Here is a 20,975-nt window from a genome sequence, read left to right on the forward strand (position 1 = left end):
AACGTTTCACTCACCAGGCGGAGATGGGCTCTGATCTTCCACTAGCCGGTCTCAAGCAATGATTACAGACAGTAAAAGCTCTGTTAACTATTTTAACTCCATCATCGTTGTAATCAACAGCGAAACCGAAATGATGCCACACCGGAGATTTGAATGAAGCTGGTGTTTCTTCGAACTTTTGTCTCTCAACCCCCCCCGCTCGTGCTCGCCATGACTGAGGGCAGAGTGGGCAGAGCTACAACAGTGACGACACGCGAGGAGCGCTTTTCTGAAGCAGGCTGACAGGCACACAAACACGCGGATTGTAAAGCATTAATGCAAAATTAATGGCAAAACCGAAAATCCGCGGCACACAAGGGCATATTGAACCGTGGAGAGCGAACCGAACGGTTCGGTTTCATACCGAGAACCGTTGCATCCCTAGTGCAAACACTCATGGCAGATGGGAATAAGGGAAGTCAAAACAGAACCAAAACACAGACACAGTATTTCAAGATAAAACAGGAACAGATATACCCAAAAACGGGACTCATACTCATGCTGTAATTGGCTCTACAAATATACTGGGATCTGATCGCTCATGCGAGCCCAGAGATCCCAGTGTTCTAGGAATTTCTTGTCATGCTCAGTTGGTTTTCTCACACTTCAAGTGCCCCCATAACTGTACAACAGGGTTGAGGTCAGGTGATTGGGAAGTCATTGAAAGTCAAGTAGTTCATGCAAAGCTCTGAGATTTGTTCAGCTTCATTACCCAACTGTGATATGAGGCCTTCATAAAAGTGCAAACCAAAGTCTGTAACATGCTTGAAGATTGAGTGGTGCTTCTCCTTGATCACAGTGTCAAACTGAAGAGCATCAAGGCTCTACGAGGATTCATGTTTCACTGTGGGTTTTATACACTGTGGAGTCCTTCTGTCTTTTGTTCTGCTCTTTATATAATCTCTTCTTGAACTGTCGCAATATTGCATTCCCTACGCAATAGTTCCCATCCTAATTGCTTACTCTTGTTTCTATGAGAACTGGTTTATAGATTATACCTCTACTCAATAATCTGGCTATTGGTACTAATATTTGGATCTGGGTTTTCTTGTGTCAGCACCAGCCAGCACTCAACTGGCTGAATATGAGGGGCAGCCAAGTGGGCAACCATCGATATACCCTACACCACACCCAAATGGTTCCTCACTGTTCTTATTGTTGCAGGTCTGTTGGGTGTCCCACAATGCTGGCAGTACGTTGTGATGCTGACTGAAATGTGTTTTGCAGGTGGATAAAATGAATTTCCCTATCAAAGGGCCAATCCCAATACACCCCCTACTTTCTACCACTAGCCCTCACTCACTACCACTAGCCCTAAAAAATTAAGCCACAAGGGTAGGGCCCTTGTAATCTTCCTTAGGGATTGGGACACCACTTGCTACGTCACTGCGTGGTTTACGTTCGGGTACGCAAGCGACTGCGTAGTGACCACGTCGCCGCGTAACCTACGCCGTACCGTACGGCCCTGCCTGGTCGAGCCCTAACACTGAGGCCATGGTAGATTACATGCGGACACGCAGCACTGTTGACTTTTTTCCCCTCCCGGCAACGTGACCATATCACGTGACCATATCACGTGACTGGTCAAATCGCAGCCTTTGCGGTTAGAAAATCTTGTTTTATCACATCGCGATATTATCGCAAATGCAATTAATCGTACATACGTCACACCATATCAGGAAACCGAGAGCTAAAAGCAAGCTAGAAGCTGTTTTAATTTCCGCTGTAGCACTGTTAATATGCCACTTTATTAAGTTTTAATATTTGTTCAGGCGTAAAAGTAACCGTTAAGATCCCCAACCTGGGCTCAGTTTATCCAAATAACGCCTGTTAAGAAATTTGCTCCGATGTTTTCGGGATGAGAACAGCCTGCCCGCTCGGGAACTGTTTTATGGTTCCGCGTTAAATCGACGCAGAGCCTACGGCGTAGGGTACGGCGTACGGCGCGCGTCGCCACATAACCTACGCCGTAGGCCCAGCGTTGGTGTAACGCGGAACCATAAATCAGCCTTTATTCTGGCGAGGTCTGAAAAGACTACAACAACGGGCAAGCGAGTGATTATGTACATTCACTGAGTGAATATTATGAAAGTAAAATATACAGTGCCTTGCGAAAGTAGTTGGCCCCCTTGAACTTTGTGACCTTTTGCCACATTTTAGGCTTCAAACATAAAGATATAAAACTGCAATTTTTTGTGAAAAATCAACAAGTGGGACACAATCATGAAGTGGAACGAAATGTATTGGATATTTCAAACTTTTTTAACAAATAAAAAACTGAAAAAGTGGCCGTGCAAAATTATTCAGCCCCTTTACTTTCAGTGCAGCAAACTCTGTCCAGAAGTTCAGTGAGGATCTCTGAATAATCCAGTGTTGACCTAAATGATTAATTATGATAAATGGAATCCACCAGTGTGTCATCACGTCTCTGTCTAAATGCACCTGCACCGTGATCGTCTCAGAGGTCCGTTTAAAGCGCAGAGAGCATCATGAAGAACAAGGAACACACCAGGCAGGTCCGAGATACTGTTGTGGAGAAGTTTAAAGCTGGATTTGGATACAAAATATTTCCCAACCTTTAAACATCCCAAGGAGCACTGTACAAGCGATAATATTGAAATGGAAGGAGTATCAGACCACTGCAAATCTACCAAGACCTGGCTGTCCCTCTACACTTTCAGCTCATACAAGGAGAAGACTGATCAGAGATGCAGCCAAAAGGTCCATAATCACTCTGGATGAACCGCAGAGCTCTACAGCTGAGGTGGGAGACTCTGTCCATACGACAACAATCAGTCGTATACTGCACAATTCTGGCCTTTATGGAAGAGTGGCAAGAAGACAGCCATTTCTTAAAGATATCCATACAAAGTGTCGTTTAAAGTTTGCCACAAGCCACCTGGGAGACACACCAAACATGTGGAAGAAGGTGCTCTGGTCAGATGAGACCAAAATCGAACTTTTTGGCAACAATGCAAGACGTTATGTTTGGCATAAAAGCAACCCAGCTCATCACCCTCAACACACCATCCCCACTGTCAAACATGGTGGTGGCAGCATCATGGTTTGGGCCTGCTTTTTTTCAGCAGGGACAGGGAAGATGGTTAAAATTGATGGGAAGATGGATGGAGCCAAATACAGGACCATTCTGGACGAAAACCTGATGGAGTCTGCAAAAGACCTGAGACTGGGACGGAGATTTGTCTTCCAACAAGACAATGATCCAAAACATAAAGCAAAATCTACAATGGAATGGTTCACAAAAAACATATCCAGGTGTTAGAATGGCCAAGTCAAAGTCCAGACCTGAATCCAATGGAGAATTTGTGGAAAGAACTGAAAACTGCTGTTCACAAACGCTCTCCATCCAACCTTACTGAGCTCGAGCTGTTTTGCAAGGAGGAATGGGCAAAAATTTCAGTCTCTCGATGTGCAAAACTGATAGAGACAAACCCCAAGCGACTTAGAGCTGTAATCGCAGCAAAAGGTGGCGCTACAAAGTATTAACTTAAGGGGGGTGAATAATTTTGCACGCCCAATTTTTCAGTTTTTTATTTGTTAAAAAGTTTGAAATATACAATACATTTCGTTCCACTTCATGATTGTGTCCCACTTGTTGTTGATTCTTCACAAAGAATTACAGTTTTATATCTTTATGTTTGAAGCCTGAAATGTGGCAAAAGGTCAAAAAGTTCAAGGGGGGCAAATACTTTCGCAAGGCACTGTATATTTCTCGCTAGAAATGTAATCAAAACACATTTTAATTAATTGGAATAAACTGCAAATCATCAATATTGCAGGTTATGTTATGGAATAGAATTACAATGTAGTTGGACAAACACTAAATGTTTCAACATAACTTTGCTTAAAACAATCATATTTGATACATATTAATTTATACACTGTACACCCCTTTTATCACCAGTGTATATTGGATCTGTGGTGTCAAACTATAATAACTACAATATGTGTTTAAACAGTAGGGTTGGGTTAGTCGGTCAGTCAGATATTATAAGCAAGCGGGTAATGTTGGAAGGGCTAGCTACCATATTCTAGCTCATTTCTGAGGTGCTGTTTCTACCTTCTGCTGTCAGTTTTCTATTAGGACTGCTCATCTGTTCATCTGAACTATTTGTATTCAGTTATAAACTGTTTTAACCATCCCAGAATAATCTATAATAATTCTAATAATAATATATAATTCTAACTACATAATGGGTATGGTATTACAAAGATAGTATACATGTTAGAAACCAAAGTATGAGAAAATTGTACTCTAATGCAGAAATTATCACTGGCTCCAACGCATATTCAAATGTATCCACTTTAGTTATCCTTCTTACTTAAAACAATATCTGATTCCATATACATCCTCATATTCTCTCAGAAACACTCAGCAACCCTTCTTTTTCCTTCCTTTAACCTTTAAAGAAATTGGCAGACGTGCTTTTAAGTTCAAGGCCCCATCAGATTGGAACAACTTACCCATTAACATAAGAAAACTTAATTCATTACACCTCTTTAAAAACTCACTATATTCCAACCTCAATAAACCATGTACACTGTAGTTGCCTCTAGTGGTATTGCCTTCTTATTTTATTTGTATTTATTTATTTTATATATAATGTATATATATCTTCATATATTGTATCATAATGATGATCACAATGACTACTATTAATATTAATATTGTTGTTCTTGTTGCTATTACTGCATTATATGCAGTGTTTACTTGTGTTCTTCAGGTGTGGTAGGTCTTGGGGACTGGTGTGTGGGCAGGTTTGTGTGAGAGAGCCTTATGTTTTATGTATGTTGTACTGTATGTAACTGTTTTGTATTGTGTTGTATGTTTTTTGTTGGACCCCCTCGAAAACGAGATGATTCATCTCAAGGGGCTATCCATTAATAAATTTACTCTAGAAATTCACAGTTTACACTGTTATTAATGCCTGGATCCTGATGAGAGTAAAGTCATGGTAATCTGGTTACGTTTATCACCAATATTCATATTTTTAAGTGACAAATAGCCACAAATAGCTAGCTTAGCTATCCATGAAAAGTTGAAGGGAAACTTTTCAGATTTTACCTGAAGTTTTCTGCTCCTCTGCAAGTCCAGTGTCAGTAGTGTGGGTGCACGTTAACCAACATAAATGGCCTAAAGCAATTATGTTTTAAGAAACTAAAAGATGATTTCAACTCTGATTTCAACTCTCCTTTTCATTTCCACCAAAGTCAGATAAAGAAATTGCCATTCCATGTCTTCCATTTTGAATTTATTTGTAGTTTTTGCTTTAGAAATTCCATTTTATATAATGTTAAAAGATTGACAAAGCAAGCTGTTCATGTACATAACTGCAGATGGCTTGGATCTGCAGTCTGTATATTCTTTCAAACTTTTTCTTGTAATTTCTGTCCTTTCCTAACAATATGCATCAAATTATGATACAGACCTAACTATGTTAATAAGGTTATTTGCATGCAAACCATCTGTCCCAGTGGAATTCCAAAAATGTTTTCACTGTACTGTTGTTTTAACACAACCCATTTCACTGAAGATTTCTAATGCAATTTTAAAAGCAGGGAGCAACACAATCAAACTGGAATCCGTAATATCCAAACAAACATTTGCATAAGTACAAAGAAAACAAGAATTGCAGTCAGATTGGAGTGCTGATGCCATTGTTGGCAATTAGAAAGAAAGCTGTGAATGTTGCAAATTGTCATCCCCAAGGGAAATCCCTGTGTCTTCATTAAAGCTCTGAGGCATTTGAATACGTGAAGGGTCTTCATTAAGAGGTTCAGCATAAAAGAAGCTCAGAGGGTTATAGATTGAAATTCAAGCATAAAATGTCATTGGAAATTGATAAGGACAGATACCTCAATCTTCTTTTTACTCAGAGAAGCATCTTGTTGACAATTACTGTATGTTACAGCCCACAGTAAACTTAAAAAACACCAAATAACAAATACACGTCGGCATTGACTAAGCTAACTAAGACTTGAGATTTCATTGTACCTGCACAGATTCAAGACACCCTGTGCCACACACAGCAAAGCAGCTCCAGAACATGGTAGGTAGGCCAGATTGCAAGTGCATATTTAGCAGGCTGTATCTTTTGTCTCTTTTTTGAACTGAACTGTTACTGTGGGTGACATTCATGGTCACCATTCATGGCCAGCACTGACCTAATGCTCTGTATTTTGCAGTTGACTGTGAGAGGAATTAAATAAGTAAATAAAGTTAGAAAAAACCTAATATCCAAATTAAGAACTAAATGTTCATCTAAAAGCTAAATATTTAGATATCTAAATATTTGGGTCCAGCCTTACAAAGACCTTGGTTCATGAGTCTACCATGTAACTCATTGAACACAGTGGCTGTCCATGCTTACACACCATAGAGGAAGCTGCTGCTCTCCAAAGAATAATTCATTGCTGTGCACCAACAGCTAAATTTCATCTTGTCCATCCACAATGCCACAGAATAAATGTTTTGTGAATTTATGAAAGAAACAAAAGGAAAAGAACATAACTTACCTACATCAGCAACATCATCTCAACAATGAAGTAAGGTGGAGGGAGTGTTAGGATTTGGGATTTTTTTGCTGCCTTGGGGTCTTGATCACTTGACACCACGTGTGAAGAAAATGAAATCCCAAGTTGAACAAACTCTCCTCCAGGATAACGACAGTGTGTCTGTCCACTGAAGAAAATCCAGCACATGATGGCTTTAGAAGATCTTGTTGAAGTCCCTGCTGCTGAAGGAGCTTCAACCAGCTGGTCAATCGGTGTGCTCATTAAAGACACTGAAATTATGCTAGTTTATGCATTGCAAAATTAAACATATTGGGTTTTTTTTCCTTCTACATTTTATGGTGAATTAATGCAGAAAACCAGTCAATTTTTTTTGCTATTCTACAGGAAACTCTTATCATATTTGTTTATGATAAAAGTTAATAGTACTGTAGATGTATCTGGATGAGCTGTTATCTTTTGTCTTTTGTGACTGAACTGCCTCCACCGGTGGAGTAGCAGTCACTTCTTTGAACATGTCACTGCATGCTGTGCACCATCATCACAGTAGTTGCAATGAACGACCTAGCAATTTCCAATATGCTGTAGAGATACAGAAACATGTTTCTGTCATTATGTCGATTGGCCATGCCTTGCCACATTTGACATGATCTTAGCAAAACTCAGCCATCTACAACTTTCTCTACCTTGTTAAAACATCCTTTCTGGGGCTTCATGGCCAAGCCTTTTCTATCATGTGGGAAAGAACAAGCACAGTCAACAAGAGTGAATGAATAAATGATACTGGTATGAATTGTAAGTTATCTGGGTTGGGGGAGGACTGGTGGCTTGGGTTAATGAGGTGGTCAGGGAGTGAGGACTGGATTCTTACTGCAGTATGCATGGAGCTCACTTTCGCCTGAGGGGGTTATGTAGCCCTAAGACCCGTGGTTAGACTCTCCTTGCCTCTGGCTATGTATGTACTTCAGCCTTGATGTTTGTGTGTGTGTGTGTGTGTGTGTGTGTGTGTGTGTGTGTGTGTGTGTGTGTGTGTGTGTGTGTGTGTGTGTGTGTGTGTGTGTACACACATGTTGATATGCTTGTTCTTTAGGCTGTGGAGCCGTGGGCCTGATGTAGCCCTCAGGATGACACTGGTTCAGGTTTAAAAATACATCAGAGTTTAGTTCGGGCATTTGCATCAACACATATGCCTGGTTCCATGTATGTCCATTCCCACATGCAGGGGATATCTGTCCTCTGATCTCTGTGTTTTCTGATTTTCTACGAGGAGTTCAACCACCAGAGTGTACACGGACTCCCCCATAAGCAGTGCAAGTCTTATTACTATTCTGCTCTTCCCTCCATCGTTTTACTCAACACCATCAAGGCCTCTCCCACTGTTTGCATTGTAAATCAGGCCTGACAATAAGGCGATGATTAGATCCTTCACATATTCAAAAACACCTGATTTATTTATTCAGCTTCCTTTCTCACTGGCCATCAAGATTCGTAATATCTCACCAAGGTGACATACCCACTTTCAAATGTTATTCATTGCTTTTGCAGGTCAGCTTCTGAACCACAAACCCAGGCAGGACAGATTAAATAAGATTGTGATGGCAGGATGTTAAGCTGGCTTTCATGGATGTAGACAACATATCGGACCAGCTGTAAGAATTGATCAAAGTGCAGTCTAGGACATTTGAGAAGCACATTTAAATGTAACCTTGAGTGTAAATCTGTTGCACATTATCTCTGAGGTTATGAATATTGTTTTAAGGAGAGCTTTTATATCAGAACGAGATCTAACTGATCACTTGTCAAACCAGTCCAGCTTTAGCTCTTCTGCTGTTGTTTTGGTTTTGAGAAATTGGCATCTTGAGGTTTGTGCTAGTTTTTTTTCTGCTACTTACAACTTGCTCTTGTGAAGTTATTTACCCATTTCTTTGTACCGGTAGGTTTTGATGAAAACACAAGTTATTCTTCAGGCTGTTATGAGTTTTTTTTTTTTAAACAGTAAAGAGATCTTTGAATGTTTGGTGAATACTGAGTGAATGGATTGATTTATGAATGATAATTATCATGATTTCCTCTGAGGTGTAAATCTTGAATAAGTGCTTTAATGTGAGTCAAATGAGTTGAAATAAAATGGAATATTAAAACAAACAAAAAAAAACAAACTCAAAACATTCCCATCATTTGTGGTTGTATGTTGTCATCATAAACCAGGCTCTGTGGTGGTCTGGTGCTCTATCAGTGTCCTTGGAAAGGCTCATTTTCACTCCTAGTATGGCATCATTAATGTAGAAAGCACCCCCAACATTTTACAGAAGCATCAGCTGCCTTCAAGTGCACATCTTTTGCAGGCATGTTCATGTATTTTTCAGCAAAACAACATAAAACCATGTTCTGCACACATTATAAGCACACTATTGTACACTATAAGACGTGTGCAGGAACAATGGGACAAATAACAGCTGAAACTCCCCGTCACTTGTTATCCTCATTGGCAGAATGTCTTTTAAGCGTTATGAGAAAGATGGACAAAATGATAAAGTGGCAATAGCTTTTTTTAGAATATGTTGAAGGCCAGAAATACAAAATGAGTATGATGAAAAAACACACAACATATCTTGGGTTTACAATGTCTGTAAAGAAATAAATAAATATCTGGAATAATCCCTTTTTTTTTTTTCATTTTAATGCAGTACATAAATGGAGTAAAACTGGAGCTCCTCCACTAACTAACCTCACATCTATTTAGCAGACTCTTTTCTCGGCTTCAAACTGTTGAAAAATCGAAATCTGAACACAAGTCTTTCTTGGTGAAAAGAATAGGATGAAAGAGGGCGACTGCCTCCGATCCAAACTCACACAACCCTTTGATGTCTGTTGGAATAATTTTCTGCCTTCTTCTCATTTTCCACTTTATGCTTGATTGCGACTACAGGCACTTTCCAGTTGATATGAATTATGAACTCTGTAATAATTCAAAGGCCTTTGTTGCGGAACAAACATGTCATTTGTCCTCAAAATGAATTTTGCAGCTTATAGTGTAAGTGTGCACCTTCAGTGAGTTCAGAGAGAGTAGTCAAAAGAGCAGGCTTCTCTTCAAAGAGAGTCGTCAGAAAGCTTATTTTCTGCTACATTTGTGCTCTCAAATTTTACCGAAAAATACCTGGCTGTGCTCAAATGTATTACTCTTCTTGCTTTTCTCTTGTATGCACGTTCACTCTTCAGCAGCCATGGTGTGGCATCTGTTTGTGCACTCATTATGTGTCTCTGTGAACATATTTATGGATGCACAATTGCCTGCTCAAATTTGGCATTTGGTGGCTTGTTCCTTCGAGGAATGGCGAAACTTGAGAGGCGACTTAAACACTGTGTGGTAATTGGAATTGCTTTATCCTCACTCTCATCAATTAATGTATGATTTTCTATTTAATCACTAACACGCTCACTGAATTTGCAATTAAAATGCGGACTGATAACAGAGAAGATGTCGTTCAGCTGATACCAGCTGGAATGAGAACAGAAACCAGAAGATGCAATCAGAGCACAAAATGGCTCATAGAGACATGCACATTGCACACAAACAAGTGTGAACACACACAAAGCAAACAGCCACGCTCGTTCACGGCTGCACTGAACATGTGAACATACAGCACATACATGAGAACAGTATGATATGGTGTCAAATCTAGATTTTCAGGTAGAACCAGCAATCATTTACCATCAGAATGTTGGCGCCAGCGTTGGTTCTGGTTCCTGGTACCACTCAAGAAGAAAAAACTTGGGTTTCTTGCAGAAAGAAATTTCGTTTGTGCTGCTTTAGTTTTTAAGATATCACGGGTTAATTATGACACAATGACTTCACACAGCCCCCCAACTTTGTCCAAAATTAACCAAAATGGTCTAGTTGAATGAATGAAGTGAGTGAAGTTCTGGTGTTGATAAGCTTTGTCTTTGTTGCTACAAACATGGTTACTGAGTACCCTTCTAGAAAAAATCAACCTTTCTTTTATCAGTCCACATAACATTTTCCCAGTTGTGTTGCCGGTTGCCACAGGGCACTTTCATAAACTTGGGGCATACAGCAAGGCTTTTTTGTTGGAGAGGAACAGCTTCTTCCTCTCCATGAACAGACCCATGAACAGAGATGTGTCCAGTTCCAGGGATTTCTTGAAGCCTTTAGCTGTTCCTCTATTCTTCTATACCTCAATGAGGAGTCATCTTGGCTGGGCGTCTACTTGTAGGAGGAGTAGCTACATAACTATTTTAATTTCTAGACAGTTTGTCTAACTGTGAACTGATGGCTGCAGAAACACTTTGAATCATCTTTTTAACAAGGCATGAATCACATCAGCAGATGGTTGAACACCAAATCAATCAAAATAGTTCAAAACTACACCTCCATAATCATCATATTAATGGACTCTAGTTGTGCAAACTACTGATTCCAGTCATCTTATATTCTTAGATATACAAGTAAAACATGCCTCGCCTCACCGTGTGTGTGTGTGTGTGTGTGTACGTTTTTATGTATGTATGTACATATGTAGGTAAGTGTATTTAAATATAGTGGGCAGAACAGAGCAGTTTGATATAACATGTATCACAAGAATAAAACTCGAGCCATTCCAACATCAGGTCACATTTTCATGGAAGTTACATAGGTTACGTGTGGCTTCAGGCTGGAAAACCAGCTGTGATGGCCTATAGAAGTTGGAGTAGTCGTGGGGGGCCTGTGTGTGTGTGTGTGTGTGTGTGTGTGTGTGTGTGTGTGTGTGATGTAGCCTCAAACCAATTAGCTCTATCAGTGGGTGTTGGGGTTGTGGCTGCAACTGAGTTCCTCAGGGTATGGACCTCAACCCTGTGGGGCCCTGAAGAGCCCTAATTAGCCCTCTTGATTGGCTTGGTTATAGTGCAACAACAGCAGCAGCAGCCAGCTGGTGGAGACGATGGAGGTGACTCCACTGCAGTGTCTCTGTAAAGCCGGCTGCGATTAGTAAACAAGTGGATGGTTTGTTTGCAACATCACTGTGGACCTGCTGCTGGGTTTACTGTTTCTGTAAATGACTGACTATGTGCTGCTTTGTTTTCTTTCTGCTTGGCTGCATTACTTTATTAATACATCTACCTGAGATCTCTGTTGGATCTGAGCGGCCGATGCACTGGCAGAGAAGGTGAGACAGGACAAAGAGATGAATTAGTCAGAGAAGAAGGAAGAATAAGAATAAGAGTGAGATAAATCAAAGTTTTTAGTTTAAACCCTGTTAATATCCTTGGGTGAAGAATGTGTGTTTAAAATATGCTAGGCAGTTTAAAGGCACGGCGTGAAGGCGTGAGGCCTGTAGCCATTTTGAAGGCGAGTGGTGCCACGTAACATGAAGGCTGGCTGTCTGTCCGGTTGGGCTCTCTGGCTTCACCAACGTCAGAAGAGCTGGCTGATGCAGGAGATGGAGCGGTGGGAGGATCCTCCCTGAATAACAGCGGGATTTGTGTGGCGACTTCCCCCAAATCCTGTTGCACAAGTAAGACCATTGGTCTCCCTCCGCCACTCCTGTTGTTGTTCGTTGACCGCACAGAACTTATTTCTGAAGATATTTAGTTTGTTAATGACCTGAGCTTTGATTCTTGCAAAGCCCCGGTCTGCCAGTTCCAGATCATGGTAATTATGTAATATGCTGATCTATGACAGTTGAGGATGAGGAGCTTGTGCACATCCTTGTCTTGTCATCTACAAACCCCCCCCCACGACCCTCCACCCCACGTCAGCTCTGTTTACATTAGACCTGACCAGCAATTAGGTGTACCCTCAGAGGCGAGTTATCGGCAATGCCAGCTTGACGCACCATTACGTGTCATTTAATGTAAAAAAGACAGGCGACACGCTAGGTTGGGGTGTTGAATGCAATGTAAAAGGGGCTCATGTGTGCAGGAATGTCCGATTACTTAGTCATAGCAGCACCTTGTGGCTGCTGTGAAAGAATTTACAACCACAACATGCACTGGATAATTACAGCCTTTTTTTTTTGTTGTGTGTGTGTGTGTGTCTCAGTCTCGATGTGACGCTGTCCCATGATGCAACATGTATCCCCAGCACCTGCAGTGACAATGATGGCCACCCAGAGTGTTCCTCCACCTTCGTACCAGGAGAGCCAACAGGTGAGAGCAGCAGCTCTAAACTCAGTGACCAGTACAAACCTTTACCGTGGACGACCTCCATCACAGATCCAGTTTTTATTTCTCAGATCATGTTTTTGTGTGTGTATTATCCGGGCCCTTCTTACTCATCTGCAGGCTTTTCGAGTCAGCAAACATGAATCAGATTAGTATCGGAAGACATGTGATGGATTCTTATTTTATCATGAAAAAGACCAAGTGTCCTGGCTTCTTTCCAATTATTTGCACTTTTACATTTCAGTTTTCGTTCTTATCTCATGAGAACATTGAAATATTTAAAGACAGAAATAATGTAAACGATGCAGGTTATCTGGCAGAATTCAGCAAAGACGTACCTGTCTTTGCTGATAAATGTTGGAAGTACAATATTTAACAATCCCAATGAAAATTTAGCACATTTTGAATTTGATGGGAGCAACATGTCTCAAAACCGTCGGGAGAAAGTGATGTTTACCATTAGCTCCTGTGTTCCTCTAATAATGACCATACACATCTGGAATGGAGGAGAGCAACCAATGGAGTTCAGGAGAGGAAAGTTGTCCCATTCTTGTTTTATACAGGATTGGAGCTGCTCAAAAGTCCTGGCTTTTCTTTGTTGTTTTTTTTTTGTTTATTTTTTAATGATGTCAAAAATATTTTCAGTTGGTGAAAGGTCTGAATCGCAGACAGACCAGTTCAGTTCCCTTTCCAGATGCTTCAGCTGTCCATTCAATAGACAGGAACACATCTCCAAGCCATCAGAGATGCGTTTTTTTGGCCACAACATCAGTGGTTTCCAGAAAGGCTTTCAAATGTGAATATATCCGACCACAGGACAGTTACCTCAGACTATTGTAAATGTGCTTTGGTCCAGAGAGGACAAAGGGTTTTGACAAATGGCTTCTTCTTTGCCTGACAAGGCTTTAACCTTTCATTTGTGGATGACACGCCCAACTGAGTTGTTAGACAGATTTCTGATGTTTTTTACTGAGTGACAGCAGTGATCCGCGTGACAGAAATGTGATTTTTTTTTTTTTATGCAGTGCTTCAATTAAAAGTCAAATACTGATTTCTTTCCCTACATACAGTACAGGTATTTCTTTAGATTCTCAAAAACGTATTATGAGATGATGAAGTGTAAATGATAAGGTATTCAAAAGTATACACAATTCTGAATATTGCACCCAAGTTATACTTACAGCATACTGCCTTATTTACCAGCCCGTGTCTTAAATATCTAAAATGTTCTTCCCCCTCGACATGGAGAACAGTGTATACATAATTTATTCTACAGTGATAGGCATTAGCATTAAAGTTGACTTCCCTTCAATGTACATTTAAACAGCTCACTGAGTTCAATTATACTTTAACTCAGTTATTTATGAGCATCAATTTACATCAAAAATCATCCCTGGTTTACGAAGAAAGTAAACAACTGAAACCCAAGTTAAATAAAACTCAGTACAACTCTTTTGTATTCCAATTTAGAATAATTCAGTATAAATCAAAAAATGTTATGTTAAAAGCAACCTAGCCAAACAAAGGGACTGGTTATCAAATCTTTAATTTGATTCAATCTATGTCCTCCAAAAACAGTATCATTTACTGTATAAACTCTAAATAAACTCCTCGTTTATTACATGTTGTGTTGATATTTTGGCGATATATTGTCATATTTTTCTCAGAACTGAAGCCTGTTTTTAAGGAGAAAACTATAACTGGTCAAATGTGCCCTAAGCACCAGTATGAATCTTTATGGCAGTGTTTTAACAACATTTTGCGTGTGCAGTGACTAAGCAGGGGTTTGAGGGGCCTTTGAATGTTTCGTTACATCTGGCACCAAGATGTCAGCGGTAGATCCTTGGAGTCCTGCAAGTTGTGAGCTGGTTTAGTTTGATGACCAAGAGATGCCCCAATGCAACTGGCTGTATGTTAGCTTTTATTGAAGTGGTTCAGCTCTCAATAGCTCTCAATACCCCACACCTGACAAGCTGACTATAAAAAACAGACTTTTCATGCTGTCTGATGTATCCCAGACCTTGACATGTGGCAATTCCTTCATCTGTGGGTGGTAAAAAGTCTCTGTGGGGTTTTCCTTCCTGTAAGACCCCTTACGAGCAAGCTGTTATGAATAAGTCCAAACTAGCTTATTTGTACTGTTGTATGAAACACAAGGACCAGAACCGAATCACAGATGTAACTCAAGTAAAAAGGTCATGGTTTCCAGGGAGTGTGTGTTTGATACAGGAATTTGAACTATCAGAAGACCTGAAAACCTGTCACAAACTGGCTGTAGCAAGTGTAGCACAATTCTCTGTTTTCAGATGTGTCTTTCCTGCCAATTTTAGTTTTTGTCAGGCTATAATAATTTTATCGTTTTAGAGATGTGTTGGGTGCAAAACGACACTAGATGTACCAACGATTAGAATAAGATGGTTGGAAATAAGCATTTTACAGCCAACTTAAAAGATCTTTGCCTGGCTGCCTGTGCGAGCCCCAGCTCTGGAAACGCGGGGCTCTCTTATTAATGAGTAAATAAAAGAGCAGAACTTGTAGGTGAAGTAAATAAAGTCACATTTATGCTATATTCTTTTATTAAAAATACGTAATTTATAGTAAATCCACTTGAAACCTAGTGCTCAGGGATTTTTTTTAAAAGTTTAATTCAGCAGAAAATTGGGACAATGCAAATGAAAAACTACAATCACTTTTATTCCATGGCATTCAGCACAAACCCAAGATAATTTATGTTTTATTTGTTTTAAACATTGATTTTTGCATTTCAGGCCTGCTGCACATTTCAAAAAAAGCTGGTACAAGGGTAATTTCGATTGAGCAAGGAGATTTAAAAACCAAGATGTGACTTGTTCAGAGGTAGCATTAAAATCTCTGGGTTCATATGACTTCTGTAATAGATGTTACGGTAGAAACGGGTTTGTGGTAGAAATGGATGCTGTGTGCCATCACCACTTTTATGAGCAATAAGTCCAAACAGCAGGCTCTTTGATGGGTCTATTGGTGCCCTTCATTGACATTTCTGTGATGGCAGCCTTTTTATTTTGGTATAATAATCGCCCCTAACACAGAATGTTAGAAGATCTTGCTACAAAAAAGTAACAACCCCAATGTTGCTCACTTAAGATGTGTTTTCAGGAAGAATGGGATAAAGTAGCACTGGAAACTCTTCAAAACTTGGTATCCTCAATGCCAGAAGGAAGGAATTGCCACATGTGTTGTAAAAGCTTTACTCTTCCAACTTTTCTGGAATTTGTTGCATATCTGAAAGGCAAAAATAAATAATTATTAACAATTGAAATGAAAGTGATGAGGAAAAAAACATGACATTTCTTTGGTTCATACTGTCTAGAAAGAAAAAAAAATCAAAGAAAATAAAATAATTACTTTTTTGTTTGCATTTTTTGCATCACCTCAACTATTTGTGGTTATAAAGTTATAAGTGACTCTGAATTGCATGTTACAATTAAGAGGCAAGTGTAATAGTGATCTGTGAATGTAAAAGTGGATCAAAGAGATTGTCCTGAACTGCATCGTTCAGTGGTGCGACTGACAGGTCAGTGTCAATACTGCATCCTAAAAGACCAGAATCAGACTTTTTTCTGATGGTTCAAACCATCCATTGGTAGAATAGTTGAGCATCTTCATCCGATCACCTGACCTTCCTCCTCGTCCAGACCACCTCTGTCTGGCGGCGTCTTGAGGATTAGTGCCAGGGGAGAGCTCCTGAGCGACTGCTGAGCACTCAACAAATGCAAATGAGAGCTAGTTAAGTGTGAAGAAGCTAATTTATTTCCCAATTGGTGTTGGGATTAAGACCTAAAGTTTCCCCCCACCCCTCCCTGACTCAAAAAAGAAGAGAAAAATTGAAGGGGGATGGGGATTGTAAGGTTCATTTCTGCAGAGACACGGAAGGAAAAAGAGGAAAGCAGTGTAAGGGATGATGAAGACCATGGGCTGCATTTGCAAAGCATGTGTCACTCCTTCCCAGCCTGCAGCAAATGCAACACCGAAGGAGGTGAACTGGTTCTCCAATGTGAGAAAGTACTGGTGCTTGCATCCCCACAAAGAAAAAATGCAGTATGTTTGAAAAAAAACCATTGAACAAGCTGTATACACTGACAGACATAATCAGGGTCGTACTTGCCAACCTTCCCGATTTTACCAGGAGAGAGTCCTGAATTTTAGTGCCCCTCCCGAAGAATGATCAGGGTTCAGTTTCTGTTCACGAAGTGAATATTGATCGTTTATTCTAACAACAATCCGTGCATATCCATTTTGTGCCATTTCTATGACTGAATCTTTCCAAACACATTAGTTTTGTTTAACAGCATCATTACAAGATAACTGACCGGTGAACCAACAATGATTAATTCAAGCTACATCTCATTAGTAGTCTGACAACTTCAAATGCATGTTTCACCTTATTGCTTTAATAGGTGATTAAAACATGTCTTGGTCTTCACCGGCACCTGCATACTCATGGCAAGAGAGGAGGTCATGACGAAAAGTAAAGGAGCTTCATGACTAGCAGTAGAGGAGCTCATGACAAAAAGTAGAAGAGTTTCAACATGAAAAGCAGAGGGGCTTATGACGAGAAGTAAAGGGAGATCATGATGAAAGGGACAGGAGCTTCACAACGAGAATGAGAGTAGCTTCATGACAAAAAGCTTCTATACCTCTCGTCATGAATCTCCTCTACTTGTTGTCACGAACCAACATAGATTCTTTAAAAGAACGTGTATTCAGAGTTATTACCATGTGGTTCAGTGTACGCCAATTGTGAATCAGTCATTCCATCGTCAGTTACTAACTTCAGTTAAATGTCATGACATTCCATATAGATGGATTCATGTTCACGAAATAATGAGCCCTAATGAATGGATGATATCTGGGTTTTCCCTATAACTCCACAGTACAGTTAAAGTTACCATATTATTCTCATTTCCATGCAGTTTAATTTGGTAGTTGTTGTGTAACAACAGCTCTTCTAGCCTGTCAGACACACATTATCCCAACTTACCTTGAATGACTGGATCTGACTTCCCACTGTGTATAAACACGTCACTTTTGCTTGCAAACACCAAATGCATTATTTTTTTTCACCAAAGGTACCAGCTGAAACTGTGTAACTAGCTGATAAAAAAGAAGCCGAAAATAACAAAAGTAAAATGGTCTGCTGCACACTTCCTTTCAAAATGTGTTTAACAACATAAAGCATGATCTGTGGCAAACACGAAGAAGAAATCAAATGGAAAATAGCTTTATTGGAGCTATTCACGTACAAAATGAAATGAGCCTTTGCCAAAGTTGGTGACGTTAGTTTGGTAGGCAGTCCAAGAATATGCTCCAGGATGCTTTCCTGTTCAGAATGCAAAAAGTGTCCCAGACCACCTTCAAACAAGTCCTGAGTGATTGGATCAGAATACTTCCTGGAATGTGTTCAGAAGTTCAGATTAGTGTTTGCCATTTGCAGTCGAATTTCCTAGGTTGCATTTTAATTCAAGGTCTGAATGGAGTTAGTTAGTACTGCATGTTAAAAGAACCAAAATATCAATATCAAGCCTTTCATGCTTTGATGAGATATAACTTAAATCGTGATGAATTTGTGATGATTTTATTTTTTGCCAGATGACGGGCACCAGTCAGCAGAACTCCAAGACCCCACAGGTCCACATCCCAGCGGCTTCTGCAGCTGGAAATACTTCTGTCAGCGTTACTCTCGACCCTCAGGCCCAGCTTGAATCTGACAAGAGGGCTGTTTACAGGTGGGTCCAGTCCCACAGAGGGTGTTCTCTACTCTGTGTCCTTCTAAGTTTAGCAGCATGCCCAGTCTGCCCTTTACATTTCTTTTACTTATTTTCCCTTAGTGTCAGCTAGTGATTATTACTTGTCTGACAAAGACTTCCAAATGTTTACTAAAATGCGCTGCTCATAGATAAAGGTCCATGACAGAGTTGTTTTGAATGTGTTCTCTTATGCTAGCCACGATGCAAAAGCTCTTAAAATCATATTTGAAAGGAACTTGGTCTCATGTATAAACCAAAGAGCATCTTGTTTAAATGCTTTCACTCAACAAAGGTGACTGACTTTCCTCTTTTTTTAGTTTTTAAGCCTAGTGTAGATTGGGATCGGCCTCAACATCTCATCTTTATATGTCTGAGCCAAGAGTCAGTGTTTGGACTTCACAGGACTTAAGAACATGAAATTAAACTCAGTTGTTAAAATTGATAAGTGAAATTTCATCAGGCAAGCAGATGAATTTGTGTAAGGTTTCAGCCTGGTTCACGACCAACATTTTAAAACTTAATTTATTTCTCTTTCACGCCAACAGTCATTTTTACAGGTAAGGATCACTCTTCAGATGATCAAGATCTTATCACAGAAACTCACAGCTGGTATGGAAATACATTTTGCCTGAGTAAAATTAACAGTACAAGGATGAACTATACTGGCAAAGATACCATATTTTGTGAAAACAGACTATATAATGTTTTTTAGATCATTTTTACTGTTTTATTATAAGGTTCACCAGGTAATTCTATGAAAAGTCCTGAAATAGTTCCCTAAAATGAACTTGCTATTTTGCTGTGTATTTCAAGGATATTTGCCACAATGCTCTTCATTGTTTTTCATTACAATGAAAATCATTTTTTTAGGGTTTTGGTTTATTTGATGTTATTTTAAGGTACCATATATCAGTAAATATGAATTCATGCTGCATGTTGTTTCGGTTACTTTACACCACTTTTTGTTCTATGGAAATTGTAAAGTTTTGTGTTTCAGTCAATTGTAATAGGGGTTAACCAACACAGTAGTTCCAGTACTCTCGAAAAGATGTCCAGATAAACTTGAACGTAATTTTAAGTCACACTTCTGTTGAGAAACAAAGATAATTCTTGTTTAGTGAAATCGTTATTGATGATTTTCTTACAGTTAATAATAATGTAAATAAATTATCAAAATGAATACATCAAAACGGGGCAGCACCTGAATATCAGGAATAAATAACTAAACAGCACAATCAGTTTCAAAATAACTGTTATTCTATGTTTAGTTTAGTTTAGTTTATTTTGTTTTGGTCATTTACATTTTAAGATGTTTGCATATACACACTGTATATGTACAGTATACACACAGGTATAAATATATATATGTACACATTTCCTTTTTTTTTTTTTTTTTTTTTGACCAAAAAGGTATAAGCTGAAGCCTCATGGCTTATTTTGCCTATCCTTTTCAACAAAGGCAGACTTCAGAAACAAAAGATACTAACAAGAAGAAAACGAAACGAACGAATAAAACAAAGAAAATAAACAAAGAAGAGAAGAAAATAAATGTGGTCACTCACGATTTGAGGATAGCTGCAGGAGGAAAGTTGCATAATTTAGACAGTTTAATATGAAGATAATTTATATTAGTGTTCTATATTTATCCATTATTTTAGATTTATAATTTTTTTTTAATTTATAAATTGAGCTACTTTTTTTTAGTTCCTCATCCAGGCGGTTCCATTGTTTCACACCTTCGACACTGATACACCTTGACATTTTTTTTGTTCTTGGCCATTTCTGCTCAAAAATGCCATACGTGTTATGTGTTCCAGTCTGTCGCCAGGGATGGCGCTATAGAGTAACAGAGAAGCAAGGAGTTCAAGCACAGGCCTTTCAACCAGCAAATGTTACAAATATGTGTAAAATAACCACAAACAACTTGTCTCATTCAAATTAATAAGAATTTGTTTACACAAGTATTACAGATGGTGAAACATCAACACTTGGAATAAAGTTTTGATAACTAAACTACACATAAGCAAACATGAAACAGAAACATCAGTCTATGTACGTGTGTGTGCGTGTGCGCGTGCGCGCGAGAGAGAGAGACTACATGGCTGTTCATACATGTGTAAATGCTAAAAAAGGCAGATCATGTGATGTTCAAGTCTCACCTTATTCAAAATGGCAGACGAGGTCACGTGGTGACTGAGTCTCGCGTGTTTCAAGATGGCGGACAAGGTTTCGTCACACCTAACAAGAACAAAGGAAATCAGAGTTAGCCAATGTCATCCAACTTCACATGTGTGCTCTCATTCAACCGGGAAATTAGGAAAAGCTTTGTTTTCTATTGTAGGAGAACGCATCAGCGAGATCCAGAAACGTGGATGCAGCAATAGACAAACTATAAAATATACAAACACACTTCTGCAGCTCACAACGTGTGCAACACAATAATACAAAACTAGT

General features: G+C 39.4%; 1 protein-coding gene across 1 annotated transcript in view; it reads left to right on the plus strand.

The window, feature by feature from the left end:
• The window catches only part of LOC133459349 (uncharacterized), a 152,561-nt gene that overhangs the window by 72,458 nt on the left and 59,128 nt on the right, over positions 1 to 20,975 (plus strand). The window contains exons 3-4 of the mRNA XM_061739239.1: positions 12,614 to 12,720; positions 18,364 to 18,500. Coding sequence (XP_061595223.1) covers positions 12,634 to 12,720; positions 18,364 to 18,500 — 224 coding nt within the window. The 5' untranslated portion in view covers positions 12,614 to 12,633. The remainder of the gene's footprint in view (positions 1 to 12,613; positions 12,721 to 18,363; positions 18,501 to 20,975) is intronic.

Source organism: Cololabis saira, chromosome 14 (genome assembly GCF_033807715.1).
Source record: "Cololabis saira isolate AMF1-May2022 chromosome 14, fColSai1.1, whole genome shotgun sequence".
In the NCBI taxonomy this organism is placed as follows: domain Eukaryota; kingdom Metazoa; phylum Chordata; class Actinopteri; order Beloniformes; family Belonidae; genus Cololabis; species Cololabis saira.